Genomic DNA, 20,925 nt, shown 5'->3' with positions numbered 1-20,925 from the left:
ACAATAATAACGCGTTAACGCAAGTTCGTTTTAACGCCACTAATTTCTAATTTCTTCACTAATCGATCTTTCAGAGGTTATAGTGGGCTCAATAAAGCTAGAGTGAAGATACTGGCATCATATGAAACTAGAAAACCTAAGGAATCAATTGGTACCAACCATGTTATACTAGCGAAGGAGGTTACATAACGCTCCAAACTTACGCTAAATTTTGGCATATGTGAATGAAAATGGGTTCTATGGGTACCCACGAGTCTCCCCTTTACAGACATGCCCACTTTATGATAATCACATGCAGTTTGGGGCAAGTCATAGTCAAGTCAGCACACTGACACACTGACAGCTGTTGTTGCCTGTTGGGCTGCAGTTTGCCATGTTATGATTTGAGCATATTTTTTATGCTAAATGCAGTACCTGTGAGGGTATCTGGACAATATTTATAATTTTTTTGTGTTGTTATTTGATTTCCAATAATAAATATATACATACATTTGCATAAAGCAGCATATTTTCCCACTCCAATGCTGAAGAGTATTAAATACTTGACAAATCTCCCTTTAAGGTACATTTCGAACAGATAAAAAATCAGATTAATTTGCGATTAATCACGAATAACTATGGACAATGATGCAATTAATCGCGATTAAATATATTTATGGATTGGCAGCCCTAAAATAAATATGTGATCTTTTAGTGTATAGGATTATTAACTTTGATGGAAAGAGATTGCATATCATACACATTTATTATGTTGTTCACTTTTGTATTTCAATCTGGATATCTTCAGCAGCAGCAGAATATTTTAGCAGTTCAAAATCACACCTTGATAATGAAGAGGGAATCAGTGAGCAGCTACAATGCATTCGACCAGAGTCTGGTCTTCAATGCAGGAAGGACAGACAGATCATCCACAAACAGATTGTCCTACATACTCTAATTTGACTGAACATGCTATTGTAGTTTATCGTGCCTCTGTTTTATTTGCTCTGAGCACTTGTACTAGTAAAAAAAAAGACAAGTCCAGCTTGCTTCAGCACATCTTGGTCAAGCCAAATCTCCATTCTGGACCTTTCTGTTGATCACACAGGTCTCCTCATCTGGCTGCGTGTAGATCATACTTGGATAAGAATACAGTCCTGACTGTGCGTAATACATTTTACTGTTTTATAAGAAAACACTTAACTGTTTTATAAGGAAATATAATATTTAACTAAAAATAACAATAACACTGAGTAGACTTTAGTGGTTTTACAGTTTGTGTACCAGTTGAAGCTATTTCAAATATTTCCTTTGTTTCAACATCTTATTTAAGGATGTTTGGAATAGTTTAATGTGCCCATCTGATATCTGTTGCTATGAAAACTACAACATGTTATGGAACATTACATAGCTAATCTACAACTGGAGGAGAGTGGAGCGTGATGGTAATGAGTTTACATGTGTCTGTTAACATATATGATATGTGAATGAAATCATACACAATTTGCGACTCATTAGTCCTCTGCTTTTTCAGTCCACCCTCCTCTCCTCCTCCCTGCACTTCATAGGGATGAAGTGAGATGCTATATGCTCCCTCCTGGTCTTCTTCCCTCGCATTGGCCTCCCCTTTTGAGACAGGGCTATGAACATTTCTTTGCCAGTTTTAGTCCTCTTTGTAGAGGAGTAAGCGTTGAAGTAGTTTTCTAGGAAAACCTCCTTGAAGTTGCAGTTTTCATTGTAGATCCTCTGTAAAGGATGAGACAAACATTACAGCATTAATACAATACAATCTGCTGTTGCCAGCATTTGTCTTTACTGTCAGTTCTTGATTATTTCAAATGGATGTTTTGCAATAGTTGTTCTATTTCTGCTTGACTGTGGATAATCTGAAAACAGTGTCACTGAGAAAAAATATTACCTTGCCTTGCAGCTGTCCAGCCTTGTTCATAGAGATATAATACTGACTCTTGATGCCTTTGATAGCCAGTATGCCCCCCTCAGACACTGTCCTGATCTCCAGGATACCTGCCAGACATTCACACAATTAGGAGAGTGAGACGTATTACAGTACAGATAAGACACTACTCCAGCTCTCAACACTGCGCTCAACATTCATCTTCATTATGGAAGTTCCTGTGGTTAATCAGTCTGTGGTCTCTCTGGCTTTATTCAAGCCTTGTTAACTGGCCTGGGTGGCCATTACACAAACCACAACCTATGCCACAGCACATATGGGAGACAGATTAGGCATCTCTCTCTTGGGATTGAGAAAACTACGTCTTTGCATGAGCTTTGCACGCTACATTTTAGGCCTGCTCTTCAAATCTGTGGGAGAGTAAAAACACTTGTGTCGAACTATTTTGGTTTGTGATTTCTTATGATTTATTTATGCAACTTGCGGTAGATAATGTATGTTAATTTAAGGAGGCATTATTTTGATTAGTAATCAAAACATTTTGTTGAGGCAAATAGTACTAGTATTTGCAATTTAATATAATGAATGTCTTAAAGGACCAGTGTGTAACAATTAGGGGAATCTGTTGGCAGAAATGGAATATAATAATAATAATAATAATAGGGCTGTCAAAGTTAACGCGATAATAACGCAAATTGGGTTTAACGACACTTCTTTAACACATTACACTACTTGCGATTTTTAGGTGGTATCGGGCTCAGTTTTAAAGCTAGACTGGAAATACTGGCATCATATGAAACTATAAAAAACTAATGAATCCATTGGTACCTACCATGTAATACTAGCTTGTCGTGAAGGAGGTTAAATAACGCTCCAAATTTATGCTAAAGTTTGGGGCAAGTCATAGTCAAGTCAGCACACTGACACACAGCTGTTGTTGCCTGTTGGGCTTGAGTTTGCCATGTTATGATTTGAGCATTTTTTTATAATAAATGCAGCATCTGTGAGGGTTTCTGGACCATATTTGTCATTGTTTTGTGTTGTTAATTGATTTTCAATTATAATTAATATGATTGAAGGTATGATGTCGCTATTGCAAATACAGTGAATCATAAAACATGAATGCAAAAGTCTAAAACTTGTAACAGTAAAACTAAAATTAACACAAAAAATATCCATTTCAAGAACACCAACAAGGTCCAGATCATATATTTGTAAATATTATAAAACGCTTGTTGTTAGTGTTTACATATTGCAGAAATTCTTTCATTTGACAGGCAGAGAAAAAAAGGGAAGGACTCTATTAGAGCTCTTCTGACTGACATTGAGCATGCTTCATTGTAGTGTTTGCTAGATCACAAACAGATGGCAGCGTCCCGGTGTTGGAATGTTGTTTGTGCTCTGCCCGCACTTGATATCTGACTTAATACTACTGCCCTTTGACCGGGCGCTCACATTTATTTAACCCTGCTTTTCTAATCTTCTGTTTGATTTATTACCTCCCCCAAGGCCGAAGGCCTAGGAAGGGGGTTATGTTTTCACCGGCGTTGGTTTGTTGGTTTGTTTGTTTGTCCGTTACCAGGATTACTCCAAAAGTCTGCGATGAATTTGAATGTCATTTTTTTACAGGGGTGGGGTGTGGCACAATGAACAATCCATTAGATTTTGGTGGCGATCCGGATCATGATCGGCGTTTTTTCACATTAAACTCGGTGAAATTACAGTTGAGTTCGACCAAAGCACACTTGGTGATTGTTGGAAAGAGTAACGACGATGGTTTAGGTGAGTTTTATTTTGTTTCTGTCCAGTTTGAATGAAGTGTTTTATGATGCTCCGCTACATACAGCTGATCTCAACATAAACAAAAATACACGTGGATGATGGCGCAAGCTGAACGAAGAGGGGGGCGGAAGTCTGCGCTCTCCAAGTGCCATTCTAGTTTGTTATGATTTAAGGTGAAGTTCAACAGTTAGACTACGTCTTCATGTGTAATCTCCTTATACATTCAAAGTCAGCTGAGCATTAATTTCTTGATAAACTATACATTGGTGGTGGTAACTGTAGATGCAACTGCATGTTTATTTCTCAAGTAGGAATTTCACAAGTGCTTCGTGCGTAGTGTGTTTTTTGGTTAAGAGGCATTAAAGCGCTATTCCCATAATATTACATGTAACAGCTACAGTTGTTTTGTCTACTGCGAAAACGTGGAACACATTTCCACACACATGCACACATATTGTTAACATTTTGGCTCTGACGCAGACAGGCTATCCTCAGCTTGAACAGATTTGTCATCACTCGCTGGTCCAACCTCTGGCTAAGTAAAATAACTTGTGGGTAATCCCTAATCCTGCTTTCTCTGAGTTTGAATCCACCGTTTGCATTCGCTGGTACGGATGTTCTGATGTTGAGATTAATATTGACTGCTTCATACTAAATACCTTGTCAACACTTTATGTCTAGCAAATTGATTTGAATAAGTTTAATTCACTTTGTGTTCAATTGCAAATCTGTATCTGCACTGAAACTACAACTGTATCTGTAACTATATTTGTATTTTAGTTTGGCATTTATCAAAATACAGTTAATTTAAAGGGGAACTTCTCCCATTTTCAAAATTCATGCATGTTATTCCTATGGTCCTAAGACTGTCCAAAACATATTAGAAGACATAGACAACTCTCTCCAAAATCCAAAACTAGAGTGCTAAATCTCAAACTTGTGATGTCATGGGGTATAAAGTGTGAAGCTGCTCCATAGACAATGAATGAAGAGAGATGTTCTAGATGACACCGAGAGTACCCAGGGGAATGATCTGAGTATATGGGGACATTTTCTGTTTCAAAACTGGCAACACTACAGTAGAATAAAGCTCATTTGGTAATAAAAAAGAAAAGAAACACTCTGGGTCCACAAAATCAGTCTCCCATTCATTGTCTATGGAGCAGCTCCAGATTTTTTTAAGTTTGAGACCTACTTCTTTGGTTTCTGAGCATAGCTCATGTTCACACATACTGATTGACTGTTACTAGGCCACGGAAATAACATATTGGATTCCTTAATTTGGGTGGTGTTCCCCTTTAATAGCAGTTGTAGGACACAATCAGTCTAAATCAGTTATTTTTATTTGGCTCCACCTGACACCGGGTCTATAATGTCACAATATGAGCGACTTAGTAGAGAACTAGGATAAACGTACTGCTTCTCTACTCTTCGGATTCCCTGTTTTCCAGTTGCTGTGGTTTAGCAGTTGTTGATTGCCTACTTGTAAGTTGTTTATCTCCTCTTTGCTGTGGCCTAACACAACTTTTTATTGATATCATTATCACATTTTGTTAAACTCAACTTGTAAGCCATGCCATGGCCTTTCACTTAGACACAAACCTACATGTGTTAGTAATTACCATTTACTATTTTGTTTGTAAATCTATTTGTTATCTTATATGTAACATGTGCTTGTTTGCTTTTCAGGATTTGTTTACACATCCAGAACAAAATTTTCCTGGAGACTGTTGCAGAACGCACACATATTTTTGTGCACACAACTGTTTTTTCTATGATGCCTAATGTCAGTGTTAGACGTTTTAGTTCTCTATACGTTGCAGATACAATAGCGTCAAAGATATAACAAAATCCACATTACAGACATTTCGATTTTTGATCCAAACAACCCTTTGAAATATAACAAAGTTGGAGAAAACCTTTGCGGTGCAAGCGATGAGTTTGCTGGAAGTAAACTAAACCTATATTTTCGTTACAGAGGCGCACAGAATGTGGAGGCCAAAAATAATGCAGCCCCAAGTTTCTCATTTTGGTTTCTTCTTTTTTGTAAAACAAATTTTCATGCAATCAGCATTTCAGGACGTCTTGTTCACTGCAGCTAAAAAGTATGAGTCACTGATTTATTACATATCTATCTGCACCACGCTGGTCTCTTCAGAGGCTTGTTGGTTAAATTTCTGTGTGCTTTTAGCGTGCGATTGTCAGCCACATGTGGGTGTATCATTTTTTCTGTCTTTCGTTGCCAGTTGTTGCACAAGCGTCTTTTCCATCCACTTTGAGGCATTTCCCCGTTAAGCCAACATTCCAGCCACAGCCACACTGTCAGATAGGAGGAAATGATAACTACTTAAAACATCCTCACCCTGACAGGGACTTCTAGTGGTAAACGTTGGCGCTAAAGCAACAATTTTAACAATTTACCATGTTAAATTACAATTACCATGGCTATCAAATAAAATGAGTCACCCAGTAGGGAACTGGCATGCCATATTTGACAAATTTTGCTTTGAATTGTTTGGAACAGTAATTTTGGCTAGGCACAGTATGGTGGCTGTCTTTGTGTGAGATGTCAGGTTCATCAGAAGGTGAATATCATCAATTTTTCCATTTCTAATATTCATGCCAATTCTTTGTCCCAAGATTATTTGAGTTTCTGGCTGAACAAGTGTGCGTGTGTGGCGGTGTGAGTCCGAGGCCACAGTGGCCTGGCACCCGTCAGGCTCCAATACCCTTCAGTTTACTTCATTACAGCCTGTGTTTAGATGGTGTTATGGTTTAACAAGCCAAAGCCCCACCTGCTTCATTTTACCTCAGTCACTTTGGCTGCTCTAACGGAGACACATGACCCATTAACACTGTGATTACACTGCGGAGAACTCTGTACAATAACACCACCCACGTGCTACTGTCACCTTGACAGGCCAAAGGTTCTTCACTGACTCAGTGGAAAGATCTCACAACTAAATGGCAGAATCATAACATTTCAAATTCTAGGAGAAAGTTCACAGCTACATTCAAGTTAATTCACATTTGGAAAATATATTCTGGCAAATTAGTGGCGTTTTTTTTTGGGCTGCCCCCTCTTAGTCGATTAGTTGACTAATCGGTTGTTTTGGTCTTAGTTGACTAAGACTTCTTTCGTCGATTAGTCATTTTTAGTTTTTTTTCATACAGAATGACTTATTTCCAAGAAACATATGAGCTATGGGCAATATATCTATATAATATTGATATCGTGAGAATATCTATGAGACTAGATATTGTCTAAGATTTTGGATATTGAAATATTGTGATATGGCACAAATGTTGTCTTTTCCTGTTTTTAAAGGCTGCATTACAGTAAAGTGATGTAATTTTCTAAACTTACCAGACTGTTCTAGCTGTTCTATTATTTGCCGTTACCCATTTAATCATCATATCAACATTACAGATCATTATTTATAAAAAATCTCACTGTGTAAATATTTTGTAAAATAGTCAAAATACAATATTGATATCGAAGTATTTGGTCAAAACTATTGTGATATTTGATTTTCTCCATATCACCCAGCCCTAGTATGAGCACATCTCTGGTAAACTCAAGATTTACAGCGGTGCTTTTAATCGACTGATTGATTAGTTGTTAGCTGACAAAGATTTTCTTTGGCCGAGGACGTTTTTTTTGTTACTAATAAATGCAGAAGAACTCGTAGTGAACCACTGCTGTTATAATCAGGCAAAAAAGAGTTATCCTTACTGTAGCAGTTGGTGGGATCTTGAGTCCCGGTGATGTTGCCATAATCATCAATTGTTAGGAACCACTGCGTGCGGCTGAAGAGCTGTCGAATGCGCACATCTCCTCCCTCCATGTAGTCGTAGTTCCTGGTGTGGCGCTCGTGTCTGGTGCAGTTCATGATGGCGGCGAGTTGCTCTGGAGTGCAGTCACTGTAGACCACACACACGCTGCCGAACAAGAAGATTGCGTGCAGGTACAGTCCCGAGAACAGATTTTGAAGGTTCCATGTCAGCATCCATTTGCGCATTATAATACAATGCAGTGGGGATCAATGAACAACATACTTAAATGTGAGATCTGTGCGCTATCCCTCAACCCAGCGATCTCCCTGATCCCTGACTTGTGTGTTGTGACCTCCGGGTCCCTGTTCCTGCAGCAGGGACTCCTAGTGGGACGTTGAGACGGGGTGGTGGTGGAGGAGACTTTATAAGGCTGGTTGGGGATGGTTGAAGCTGGAGAGTGGTCTGAAGAAGAAGACAGGTTTTATGAGATGATGTCTCTCTTTAGTTCTCAGTGACGGTCTGCGTTGACTGCTCCATCTTCTTGAGACCATAGTCCGACAATCATAATCCAGCTCCGGAAACGTTATGCAGGATGTCACTTTAAAGATAAAAGTAGACTGATTTGATTCTAGCTAATACAGTTGGAAAAAATAGACTAAGAGGTGCACATACAAGTTAAAATATTTTTGTTAAAGGAGCTTAAAAAGATGGATTAAATTATTACTAGGATTCACACAGTTCTATAGTAGAGCTCTACTAAATTTCAAAGACCTTTCAAAGAGCTTCTGGTTTTCTGTGTTCATACAAATATGTTTATTTTTGTTATGTTTTGTCCTAGCAGTAAATCAAAATGTCTATGGTGTACTTTGACAGGCATCTGTCTCCCTGTCATGGACCCCGATCAGTGAAATATTGCATCAATGCTGTTGGATTGCTTCACAAGTCTATGGTCTGTATACATGCTTTCAAACTAACAAACAAACAAACTATCCTGCATTTCTTGAAAAAATAACAACAAACAAACAACTTACCTGTGTTCTAAGTGATGACAGGAGTTGTCAGAGGCGTGTTCCCTTTCAGAGAGAGTTTTATTTCGAAGACTCTGTAGATCTAAAGCTGTAGTCTCAGTTGTAAACCAAGCCCAGTAATGCAGTAAAGCTAAACAAGAGCTGGGAGCTTCTGTCAATTCCCATGGATGTCTCCCTGATTCTGGCAGGCTGACTCTGTGCATCTTCCACTGTCGCTGTGCACTCTGCTTAGATAAATGCCTCCTGCTGACCTCACTTGAGAGCAATTAGATCCCAACCAGTCAGCTGTCCCTGGCCCAGATGCAGTGGAGAAACACCCTCTGCCTGCCTCTCGCTGTCACTCACCCACTGGACATGAGAGGGAGCTATAAACTCTTAGAATAGCAGGCTCTCCTTGGTATGCACTCCTAAATACTTCAAGAACATTTGCCTGCACACTCACCCTTGCAGAAATTACTACAACCTCTCTGCCTTTTCCAAGAAACACCTCGTACTCAAATAGGTTTGTGCTTATTGCAGATCTCATTATGACTCACTTTAAGCCTTGTTTGGTTAAGAAATTTGTTCTGATGACGAAGCTTTGAAGAATTTCTTCCCTATCATTTCAAACGTCACAATTAATTAGTGGTTTTATTTATCTGCACTTAATCATTGGTATGGATTTATTGACTCAAGTAAAAACAAAAAACTTCAAAGAAGCCCTTTAGTTCTTATTGAATGTAAAAGAAGGAAGCACTAAGTTATGGCTGGCAGGTATCCATCCAAGGGGAGAAAAACAGAAGACGTAACTGCTCAGAAGTAGTCATCTCTGTGTCAGGGGTCATGCGCTCTTTCACTTTTCGTGTTTGTATTTAAAGTCACAATTTATTACCTTACATACCAGGCCTTTCCTTAGACGCACTACTTCAAAAGTTTATATGGGCCCTAATAACACGCTCCCCTGTGGAGGTCATGGCTGCAGACCTGAGAGAGAGGGACTTCTGGCCGCAGCAAGTCTCCTAAACATCTCTAAACTGGGGGTTGTGAAGACCTGATCTATTATGTGTCACTCTGGCCTGTTCTTGTGTCCCTTCTATCACCTCAGAGACCGTTCACACTCTGATCTTTTGGACACAAAGGCCAAGCAAACATCACTTAATGTATCACTTCAGGCAGCCACAATTCAAAATGATTACAAAATACTAGATTTTCATAAATTAACGTTTCAATATAAAAATAAATATAATTCCATGACATACTGTAGGTGTACTCTTGAATGAAAAACTATTTTCCCAGATAGGTGCACTGCAGTTTGTGAGAATTTTACAGAACCACTATCCATAAATTGCAACCTTCTCTTGGTGGAACGGTTTGTGTGACCCAAGGAGCTGCATTGTTAGGGGCAGGTAGTACCTGGAAGTGTCCCCCGAGGCAAATTGCTGCCAGGAGAGAGGCCAGGCAAGGCCATTCCCCTATAAATTGGCCTCAAAAGGTGTGAGTGGCCTTGCCTGGAATCGGGAAGCTCTGGCCCCCTCTTGTAGACAGGTCTGTAAAGGGAGCTTGCAGGCGAGACCTTAGTGGCTGGACCTGGTCACGCTCAAAACAATGCAGGGTCCCCATGCGGGCTCACTTCCTGCGAGGATCTGTGTTGGGTTATCGTGCCATGCCAGTTGGGCGACGGGTGGGACCATTGGAGGACTGATCCTTGGCTTCGAAATATCACTTCCTTGTTGGGAAGGAGCTGGAACCAGTGCAGGAGATTGAGCAACTAACTAGATGTAGTTGATGTAGTCACCTTAACGCACAGCACCAGCTGAGGAACCAAATTTGTAGATAGGGGATATATTCCACAGATGCATAAGGTGAGAGGTATGGGGGTATTTGGGGATACACATAATCCCCAAGTTATGCGCTAAACAGCAGCTTGGAGTATCCAGCCTTCCTGGAGTCCCTTGATGGTGTCCTGGAGAGAGCACTGACTGATACAAAATGACTAGTCTCTCTATTTTCTGACCCTCACCTACCATTTGGCCATGAACTTGAACCAGGTGCCAGATATCTAGAGCCAGGCACTGAGATATTCCAAAACTCAGACTAGAATTGTTTCTCCTTCATTTTGAAAGGAGCCAGTTGAGGTGAGTCAGGCATCTGATCAGTACGTCTCCCTGTGGAAGTATTTCTTGTGTGTCCAACTGGGTACAGACACAGAGCGTGCTTGAAATAATATATATTGGATGTGGCTCAGGAACCCCTCAGGATCTCCCAAGAAGAGCTTGACATGACTCAAGAGAAGGACACTTGGGATTATTTCCCCAGCCTGTTGCCATCACAACTCAGACTTGTCGTGCAACGTAAAATGGAAGGATGGAAGGCTCTGCCACTTCCTTTTCAGTAAGCATCTGCATGTCTCGCCATTCCAGTCATAACTTGACCTCTAGGGGAAAGGTCACCCCTGGTACTGTCAGTCATCTACATGCTCACCATTTTAATGGCATTTGGTATGAGGTTCGGATGCTTAAAGAATGGAGGATATGTACTGTATCACTAGATAAGTAGTTGTCCACCAGTGACCCTTGTTCTTACCTTGGGTTGGGTCAACGGGAACAAGGAAATTATGTCGAGTGAGGCCGCTTGGAGATGTGTAACAACTTTGCTGCGTTAATTACAAACTAATCTGTCATTTTGGTCTTAGTGGACTAAGATTTCTTTAGTAGATTAGTAATTTTTTTAATGCTTTTTTCATGCTGAATGACTAATTTCCGGGGGGGGGCTGGAGCCGATCCCAGCTTACACTGGGCGACGGCGGCGGGGTACACCCTAGACAGGTCGCCAGACTATCACAGGGCTGACACTTAGAGACAGACAACCATTCACGCTCACATTCACACCTACTTGCAATTTAGAGTCATCAATTAACCTAACCTGCATGTCTTTGGACTGTGGGAGGAAGCTGGAGAACCCGAAAAAAAAAACACTCTAACACAGAGAGAACATGCAAACTCCACACAGTGGGGCCCCAAGCCAGGTTCGAACGCGGAACCCTCTCGCTGTGAGGCAACAGTGCTAATAACTGCACCACCAAGTCATGTGAAAAAATACGTAAGAGTATACATTTAGGTAGCTGGAAAACCCAACAGCATGCAGCTGGAACACCTCTTGGGATAGTTGATTGCAGCAGTTAAATATACCTCTTTGCAGAGGTTTTACAAGAGCCCCGAGTTCACGGGTTAAGGGCGGCGTCATTGACCTTATATGATGAGGATGAGTTGTAAACTTGGCAGACTTCAAACTCACTTCAACATATCAGGTTTTTGTGCTCTTACTTTGTTCTTGGAAGATGTTTGTGCTTACCCATGTGACCTTTGCTTTGACTTACAGCACATCAGATCAGTTTTTATCCTCTGAACGAATCAATTACCTTTGTTACAGGAACTGGTTTTCCCAAGCATTCACTGTTAAAGTAGTCCCCTGTTTTGCTTGTCAAATTTATCTTAGTGTTGTATTCTGTCCAACCCATTATAGCTCTGAGACTGCAAACTGATCTGCCTGAGGCGGACCAACTTACTTACTTTCATCTATGTTGGATTTTAAATCACTCCTTAAAACACATCTGGAGACACTGTTCTTTTATTTTCTTGCTTTTTTCATTTATTTGCCACTTTTTCTTATTCCGTCCTTTATAATAATTATAATAATATGCTAATAATAATTGCTTTTATAGGTAGTAGTAGTCATATTAGTTGTGGTATTGTAGTAGTTTTATTTAATGTAATAGAAGTGAAATTGCAAAGTAAGGCAATGCCACAGTAAGGCGACTTCAACGGGCTACTAGCATGCCTTGAAACCGATACTTGACAGCTGTATGTGCGTCCTTAGTTGACACGTCATCCATAATGTATATGCTGTCATCAGAACCTACTTGTACCTGTTTGTGCGCATCTGTGTGTGTGCAAACAGGTATGTGTGTGTGCAGGTGGTTTGGTTTTATAGCCTGCTGCCGTTCAAGGATCAAAGGGCCGGCTCTGTCTGGAGTTTACAGTAGCATAGGAAGTGCAGTGGCCTTGAGGCAGCCGGCACACTAGACCTGCGTGAGTGAGCCTCTTTAAATTTCAATGACTGCATGCCTTCACTTCCATCAGTCCGCCTCACTACTTTGTTTCTATCTCTGTTTCTCTCTTATTTGTTATTTGCTGTCTTGACGAGTGGAGCATTTAAAACAACTCCTTTTAATTGATTCCCATTGTCCAATGTTATGTTGAATGTTGTTGAAGCCAGCAGAGAGTCTGTGAGGGTTTAGATGATTGCAGTGTAACACGCAAATTCAATTTCACCACGAACTCAAATCCCGTTCCAACTCTAAAGTCAGACTAACCCACAGCTCCAGTTTCAGAGCCTCGCTGCGTGTCTACATCCAGCATGAACTCATAGTGAAGTTTAAGTGTCTATTAGGTTTATGTCTAACTTTTCCTGCACCATTGTACCATGTTACTACTTATCTTAGGGTAGAGTGTTGTTTTTTAAAGTTAACTAGTTCAGACATGATGAGTCAACAACATTACACACACACGCACACACAAGAATTGGGGGATTTATTTACAATTTTTCTGAACAAAACACAATGCTGTAGCTCTCTGGGAACTCGTTTCATGCAAATCCCACTTCATTGTCTGTAGGCTCACTAGATATGCAGTTGTTCAACACGTTGTGTCCAATCCCTGCTATGGAGGACACAGATATTGCTACGTGATTTATCGCTGTGTTACATCTCAAGAACCTCTTTGAATGTTAGCACACAAAGTTAGATCCCGAATTTATGATAGTTTCCACTATTACTGCAGAGACATCTGCCTACACACAGTGTCTGCTCTCAACACTCTAAAAGCATTCCTGGAGAGAGAAGAGCCTCAGTGTCTGTATGTGTGTGTTTGCTCTTTACCCTGTCTTCTAGTGATATGACTGCATTTATGCTGTGAGAATGGATTGTGTCTAAGGTCAGTCTATTCTTAGCGCTGTTTTCGACTGTTTGGGTTTCGCTATTGCTTTCTAAATTCCATGATAATTGGGGATCTCTGGGGATGGAGCCTCACAACATTAGCTCCAACTATAAATAACTAGCTTACAAACACACGCACTATACACTCAACAAACACACGCACAATGGCACAAGGGTGAAACTTTTTTAAGGATTTTTTTTGTAAAATAGCAGCAAACTAAATACCTAATTCACATGTATTGCTGTGCTTTTCCAGCCAATATCACTTTCTCTCAATCATATAGCCTGTGAATTAGAAGAAAATTATATTTTCATGTTTTGAAAAACTCACTGTCACCAAATAAGAGATGCTTTAGCTTCATATATAATATTTTTTTGTTTTTTTTGGCAAGTTAAATATGGTCTATATATTGTTCAATTAGTTTTCAACTATTAAATTAATCGCCAACTACTTTAATAATCAATTAATCAGTTTGAGTCATTTTTCTAAGAAAAAATTCTCTGATTCCAGCTTCTTGAATGTGAATATTTTCTGGTTTCTTTACTCCTCTATGACAGTAAACTGAATATCTTTGAGTTGTGGACAAAACATTTAGACGTCATCTTGGGCTCTGGGAAGCACTGGATGACATTTTTCACCCTTTTCTGACGTTTTGTAGACCAAACAACTAATTGATTATTGGAAAAAATACAGATCAATCAACATTGAAAATAATTATTAGCAGCCCTAGTCTCACTAAAACAAAATGTTTCAAGTGTTTAGGCTATACTCACCATTTAAGGTAGTGTACAAAGAGGAATAGTCAAGCTTTGTCTGTGACAGCAGGCTTTGCAGTACTCTGTTAACACAGCACATGTATACATACACACACATCCACTCAGCTCGGCTCTTTGAAGCTTCTCTTCCTGGGTGCTGCCGACACACTGAGTGTTAGTGCAGTAAAAGGTGACACGGTCACAGCTCAGGTTGGTCTGAGGTGTGAGATGGAGGCTGCTAATGCTCCTTGGTCTCCTTCAATAAGTGTTATTACCCACGAGGATTTCTTCTGAATGCAACCTGAGTGTATTATATGAAATATATTCAGTCAAACCTGATGGTAACACCACGCTGACAGCATTGTTTAAGTAATGATGAAGTATTAGAAGTGAGTACCAGAAGTACATTTCATAAGTTTTTTGTATATCGTGCATTGATTTGTGGCAGTCACTCTTTGTGATGTTGTAGGCAGTTGCAGTGCATTAGGGCCGGTGTAATCGGCCTTGTTAGAGAATGTTGTGCTTCGCCGTCGGGGGAATACTCTGATCCCATCTAATGCAGGAACAGCTGTTAGGGATCACGGTCTTAACTGCTCACCATATCTGTTCATGTATCAGAAAAAGCAGAGCCTTGCTTATAAAGACATGCCCTGCCTTTGTGGCTTTAAAGGAGAAAGAGGTTGTAAAATAAGCACTCAGTCAGAACAGTTTATTAAGAAACCTCTAATTCAGTACATATTTATAATTTGAAGCATCAGTGCATGAAGAAAAGATACCAGCTGTTTACTGGGGCATAATTGAGTAATTTTGTGCCTCCACATCCACAACATTCCCATATTAGTTGGCTGTTAAAATACACCGAGATAACCCAACTGTTAACACATCAATGGATGGCTGGTAGTAGAGTTTAGCAAGAAAACATTTGTCATTTTGAATCAAAGTCGTCTTAACTTAATTTTATAATATCAAAATGATGGTGTGGATTTTACTACCTCTGCCAGTATGAGTCTTTTCATTGTCTTTCCAGATGTGACAGCAATGTGAGGAGAACCTGTCATGTAGATATCTATTGCACTAATAGCACTTTCTTGATTGAAATGTATAATTTTTTAACCATTCGACACACACACCTTTTTGATGTGGTCCACATAGAGTAAAACAAATGGACCATTTTGAATGTTTTGAAGGTAGAGAGAGATGCTCATTCTTACCCACGTTAGTGCCGTTGCTCTATGGAAGACAATGTCAGTTGAGCTGTCTGTTCACCACTTTGGTCCAGACTAGGGATGTCCATAATTAACCGCTTAACTGTTAACCTACGTTGACAGCTATAACGCCACCAACAACCTCACATCACCGCCAACACACACATACGGTCTGTTGGAAACTCGCTAAAGTTACGCAGACTACGTGTGCGGCGGCGAGCCTCTGGCAATGCTAGAGCTGCTAACGTAGCACAAATATACAGTTTGTGGCCACTCGCTAAAGTTACGCCGGGCAGACACACAGCTGACAACCTGCTAAACTAAACTAAATGTGCGATGGAGACTTTTACTGGGAAATGTCCGCGACATTACACGCAACATCGTAGCTGCTAAGTTAACGCTCCCGGGCGGGTGAACTGGGGACTCCCGTCAACGAATATCTGTTGTGCTCCTGCAGCTGGTACGAGGCACAAATCTTGTCAGTTAGCGGTTACTAATCGGTGGACGAGGGTCGGTTATCGGTTAAGATAATTTTTAAAAATGAGCATCCCTAGTCTAGACTGAAATACTGTATCTGAACAACTATTAAATGGATTTCCATAAAGTTTAGTACATAAAGTCGTGGTCCACAGAGGATGAATACTAATGACTTATGTGATCCCCAAACTGCTTGTCTCGCGACACCATGAGTTTGGAATTTGTAGTTTGAGTGCCATCATCAAGTCAAATTTACTTTGTCCAATACTTTGAAATACCTGCTAAATTAATGACATTCCCATCAGCCTCAGCTGTACTTTTTTAGTGTTATTTTAGTTTAACATGAATATAGACTCTTAGTCTTTGTTCAGGTTTCAGTTATGAGCTCTGCCATGCATCATACCTCAGTTATTAACTGGGGGAACTTTTAAAAATGAGCACATTGATGCAGAAGACAATAGTCTAATCTATCAATACTTTATATTGATGTAACTTTTCATAGTATTAGCAGTTCGTGAAAGGTCTACATAGTGCAAAACAGTGGGTGGTAAGCTAAAAATTTGGAGTGGAGTGGCTGGAGGAATGAGCTGAGTCGGCGTGAGGATGGCTCGATGGGAGGCTGGCACTAGAATCCAATACCACAGGAGAACACAATGTTAACGCAGGAAGCACGAGGCAAAAGCACAATAATTACTCTGGTAACAAAAGGTACAAAGCGGCCGAGAATATACCACATGGTAGGTAGAACAATCTGTCAAGGACTGGCAGTAAAACTGGTGTTCTTGTACTGTGGGTTGATTAGGTTGATTGTTGACAGGTGGAGAGTGCAGAATGGAGCGTGAGACCAGGTGCCTGATGATGAAGCCGCGCCCCTGCCACACCCACACACACAGACAGACAGGGGAGGGGGAGACACAGGGGAAACAGAACACAGGAAAACCACTGGAGTCACGGCCAGAGCCGTGACAATGGAGGTCCTACTGCATTTTTCTTTCTCTTTCCCTCTGTTGTGTTTTATTTACTGCCTTGGTTTAGTCCCGTACTTTTGGCTAGGGCTGTCAATCGATTAAAATATTTAATCGCGATTAATCGCAAATTAATCACGCATTTTTTTATCTGTTCAAAATGTACCTTAAAGGGAGATTTGTCAACTATTTAATACTCTTATCAACGTGGGAGTGGGCAAATATGCTGCTTTATGCAAATGTATGTATATATTTATTATTGGAAATCAATTAACAACACAAACAATGACAAATATTGTCCAGAAACCCTCACAGGTACTGCATTTAGCATAAAAAATATGCTCAAAGCAGCTGTCAGTGTGTCAGTGGCTGACTTGACTATGACTCGCCCCAAACTGCATGTGATTATCATAAAGTGGGCATGTATGTAAAGGGGAGACTTGTGGGTACCCATAGAACCCATTTTCATTCACATATCTTCAGGTCAGAGGTCAAGGGGACCCCTGTTACCCCAGTTTTTCCTCGCCAAAATTTAGCATAAGGTTGGAGCGTTATTTAACCTCCTTCCCGACAAGCTAGTATGACATGGTTGGTACCAAGGGATTCCTCAGGTTTTCTACTTTCATATGATGCCAGTATCTTCACTCTAGCTTTAAAATTGAGCCTGACTACAAGGTAAAAATCGCAAGTTGCGTTAATGCGTTAAAGAAATTAGTAGCGTTAAAACAAATATGCATTAACATGTTATTATCGCATTAACTTTGACAGCCCTACTTTTGACTCATCTTGTTATCTTAACTTTAATAACATGATGAAGAAAACATTTTTTGTTTATGACTAGTAGTACATTTAGAAATTCCATATACTCTAGCTATATTATAGTGAAAGTAAATGATTCCCTTTTTTGCGAGGGACTCCCTGACTCTCCTTCAAGGACCCCACTTTGAAAACCAGTGACCTAGGCAGACATGCCCACTGACTCCTGTTTAAATGGAAAAGAATACATTAAAACAGAAATCATCACATGCATAAATAAAAATAAAAAAGGATTAAAAATAAATACTTCTGATACTCTGCAAACTGTCAGGTGTCAAAAAGTAGCTTGTTTAGGTTACAGGCATCATAATACATTACATATGGCCTAGCTCTGAACATACCCACTATTTTCTATTGATATATTCTGAGTTTTGTAGAGTTATTTTTTAGTGAAAAATTAGGGCTGCCGCCTCTTAGTCGATTTGTCAACTAATCAGATGTTTTGGTCTTAGTCAACGATGATTTCATTAGTCGATTAGTCGTTTTTTATGCTTTTTTCTTGCTGAATTACTTATTTCCAAGAAACTTATGAGCACATATCTGGTAACCACAAGATTAAAAGTGGTGCTTTTGTATGATTCTTTGTGGAGAAACTCAGTTTCACAGACCTGTCGATTAGATAAACTAATCGATTAGTCAACAAAACGAGTGTTAGTCAACTAAGAATTTCTTTGGTCAAGAACAGCCCTAGTAAACATATCATTGCTTGATGGTAAGTTGAGCATTAGAATTAGACTATCCAAATAAATTGTGATCATAATCACTCCCAGCAGCCATGTGTTCTCTAAAGAGAGCTTTGTTTAAACAATTATCCTAAATTAATATGTCAGATAACACTCTGTACTCCAGGAGATTGCTGTCAGGTCCGTTTTCAGAAAAAGTCTTTCCTCTTTGACACAAAATACTTCCAGATGAGTGCCTCATTATTACTCTGAGTCTCTGCATTACTCTCTCCGACCTGCTTTTAACTCCACCATGTCTCTATAGCCATTGCCTCTTAGCTATGTCTGTCTCTGTGTCTCCTGTAGCCATACAGCTGTAGGGTGGGGTGTTTTATGATAATAATAACATGTTTAAACCCCACCACAACATGCTTTTAAAAACAGACTAACAAATAGCGTGCTAATAAAATGCTATGGCTCATCTGGGTGCAGCACTTCACATTTAAGTCCCTGTGGGGGGGATTTCACACAGCGGAGTGCAATGATAATGACATATATGAGGAACACTGTGTGAAAACAGCCAGGTGTGGGGCTTCACTGAGCTAAATGGGGCAATTAATGAACTTGGCATGAATCTGGCACTGGAGGGGGCATGTGAAAAGGGGTGCTGGTGTTCACGTTCCCTAAAGTAAACCCCAGAAACACGCTTCATTTTTTCAGAAAGACTGATGAAAGATATGCTGAATGAGAGACTGCACTGAGTTAAGATGCTGGTGGAACAGAGGCTACTCTGGACGGGACGTCATTACTTCAGCTCTCTATCGCCAGTGGACTCAGTGTTTCTGTAGTTCCAACAATTCCAACAGAGTGATACGTCCTCTCTCGCGTCAATTTCAGGAGTTGGACCCTTTCAGTTAAACTATAATTTATATAATTTAAGATTATAAGCATAATATTTTTTAAACAGGACCTACAGTATTTGGATCAAGTAGTTAGTGAAAAATACCGTTTGTCAGATTCAGTAGCTGCAGCTGTTATTTCAATGTGTCGGATACATATTTAATCAACGTTTAGTAAATATAAGTATCGGATCGGACTCTGCATTGGTAGATAAGACTCAGATTGAGATTTGGGCCCAAAAAACTTGATCGGGACATCCTTAAACGTTTCTGTTTACATTCAGTGTTTCTTAACAAAACACATTGTGCGTACCCTTGAAGCCTAACAAACGTGTTGAATGTACTTCCCTCTTCATAAAACATTTGCAAAGTTGGTTTATTTGAACCTCTATAGAGTGGTGCAGGGATGACTTATTTTTGTAAGCCAACCAGGAAGTTAGAATCGCCCGGGTTCCCTCGACAAAAATCATCTTATTAAAGGAAATAAGCTGTGGCAAACACACGTTTATGCTACTTAAATGTTTTGTTCCGTAAGATAATCTTTACAAATGAACACCGCTTTTATGATATTTGAAGCTTGAATGCAATCGGCAGAAGTAAAAAGCTAACGCTAGGCTATAAACAAACTACACCATGGTTGCACAGAACGCGAGTATACCGTAAAGGCGGTCGAGTCGACATGATGACATGTTGTAGTCTCATGAAACTGCTCAGTGAACTACATCTCTCGTCTCAGACAATATACGTCACCAACACTAGCTAGCTCGCCAACTTAGCTAACATCACACAGAAATGACACGTTACCTTACCTGATGTGTTTTATCCAGCGACTCCTGGTCTTTTTATCAGCTGGGAAGAGAAAGAACGAGTGAAACTCGTTGCTCATGTGAGTACATCCCAGTACGAAACACAAAGACATCATATCTTCAGAGAGAGAGAGACATCACTACGCGACTTTTGGGTGTTTAGTCTTAGTATTTTCACAGTCTGATACTTCAAAGGGACTGTTTGTAACTTTTTAAGCATATAAATGTAGCGGATCGCCACACATGCGCACTCGCGTATGCGCGTTCGTGTGTGGCCTCCTCTGCCTGCCTGCCTTCACTCAGACAGCGCGCGCGTTCTCGCTCAGCTCGCTCCACCTCTAGACGTGAACACGCGCTCACTCCACACTGCAGAAGAGTTAGTAGCTCTGAGAATATTTAGTGAATGTACAGTGGACGTTTGTGCAAAAATAAATGCTGCAGCTCCTCCAGACCAACAGAGGTTTCCTATGTCTTGTGAAGTGACGCAGCTCCTCAGTGAGTAACGTTATCGTCTCGTTACCTACCGGGTGCCGGTGTCTCCCTGCTCTCTCCGGTTGCGGGCGGAGAGAGCAGGGAGACACGCTGCAGAGCCCCGCTGCTGAAGCCTGCGCCGAGGCAGGAAAAGCCAACACTAAGATCAGATCTAAATCATGTTCATGGAGAGACCTTCGTCTGGTCAGCTATCATTACTGCCAAGCAGCTGAAATATAGAGTGATATTGTCCTTTTAGCTGACGTGTGTCGCCTCACTGTTTTGAGCGATGCTCGTTCAGGTATATTTAGAGCGAGCAAGCGTGAGCTCGACGCTGACTTTCGTTGATTTCACGGCCACAGGTGTCGCTGTTAATAAGCAATTCTGAAAGTTACAAATAGTCCCTTTCAACAGT

General features: G+C 40.3%; 2 protein-coding genes across 5 annotated transcripts in view; one reads left to right on the top strand and one right to left on the bottom strand.

Moving 5' to 3' along the window:
• The window catches only part of secisbp2l (SECIS binding protein 2-like), a 90,688-nt gene that overhangs the window by 12,763 nt on the left and 57,000 nt on the right, over positions 1 to 20,925 (top strand). The gene's annotated exons all lie outside the window — the stretch shown is intronic.
• On the bottom strand, positions 562 to 8,813 carry fgf7 (fibroblast growth factor 7). 2 transcript variants are annotated; one of them, XM_037796010.1, is made up of 4 exons: positions 8,485 to 8,813; positions 7,413 to 8,051; positions 1,898 to 2,004; positions 562 to 1,725 (listed from the first exon to the last, which is right to left on the bottom strand). In XM_037796010.1, the coding sequence occupies exons 2-4, from the start codon at positions 7,696 to 7,698 to the stop codon at positions 1,510 to 1,512; spliced, it is 609 nt and encodes a 202-aa protein (XP_037651938.1). In that variant the 5' UTR covers positions 7,699 to 8,051; positions 8,485 to 8,813; the 3' UTR covers positions 562 to 1,509. The 2 variants fall into 2 exon arrangements, with proteins under 2 accessions (XP_037651938.1, XP_037651945.1); XM_037796017.1 differs by having other exon boundaries at positions 7,413 to 7,915.

Source organism: Sebastes umbrosus, chromosome 2 (assembly GCF_015220745.1).
Source record: "Sebastes umbrosus isolate fSebUmb1 chromosome 2, fSebUmb1.pri, whole genome shotgun sequence".
Lineage (NCBI taxonomy): Eukaryota > Metazoa > Chordata > Actinopteri > Perciformes > Sebastidae > Sebastes > Sebastes umbrosus.
Note: the sequence above shows the minus strand (reverse complement) of the source record. Positions and strands in the feature narration are given on the sequence as shown.

Coding starts and splice junctions, on each gene's coding strand:
- fgf7 (XM_037796010.1), bottom strand. CDS start 7,698: ATGCGCAAATGGATGCTGACATGGAACCTTCAAAATCTGTTCTCGGGA. Junction 2,005..7,412: donor AGATCCCACCAACTGCTACA/GTAAGGATAACT, acceptor AATGTCTGGCAG/GTATCCTGGAGATCAGGACA. Junction 1,726..1,897: donor CTGGACAGCTGCAAGGCAAG/GTAATATTTTTT, acceptor CATCCTTTACAG/AGGATCTACAATGAAAACTG.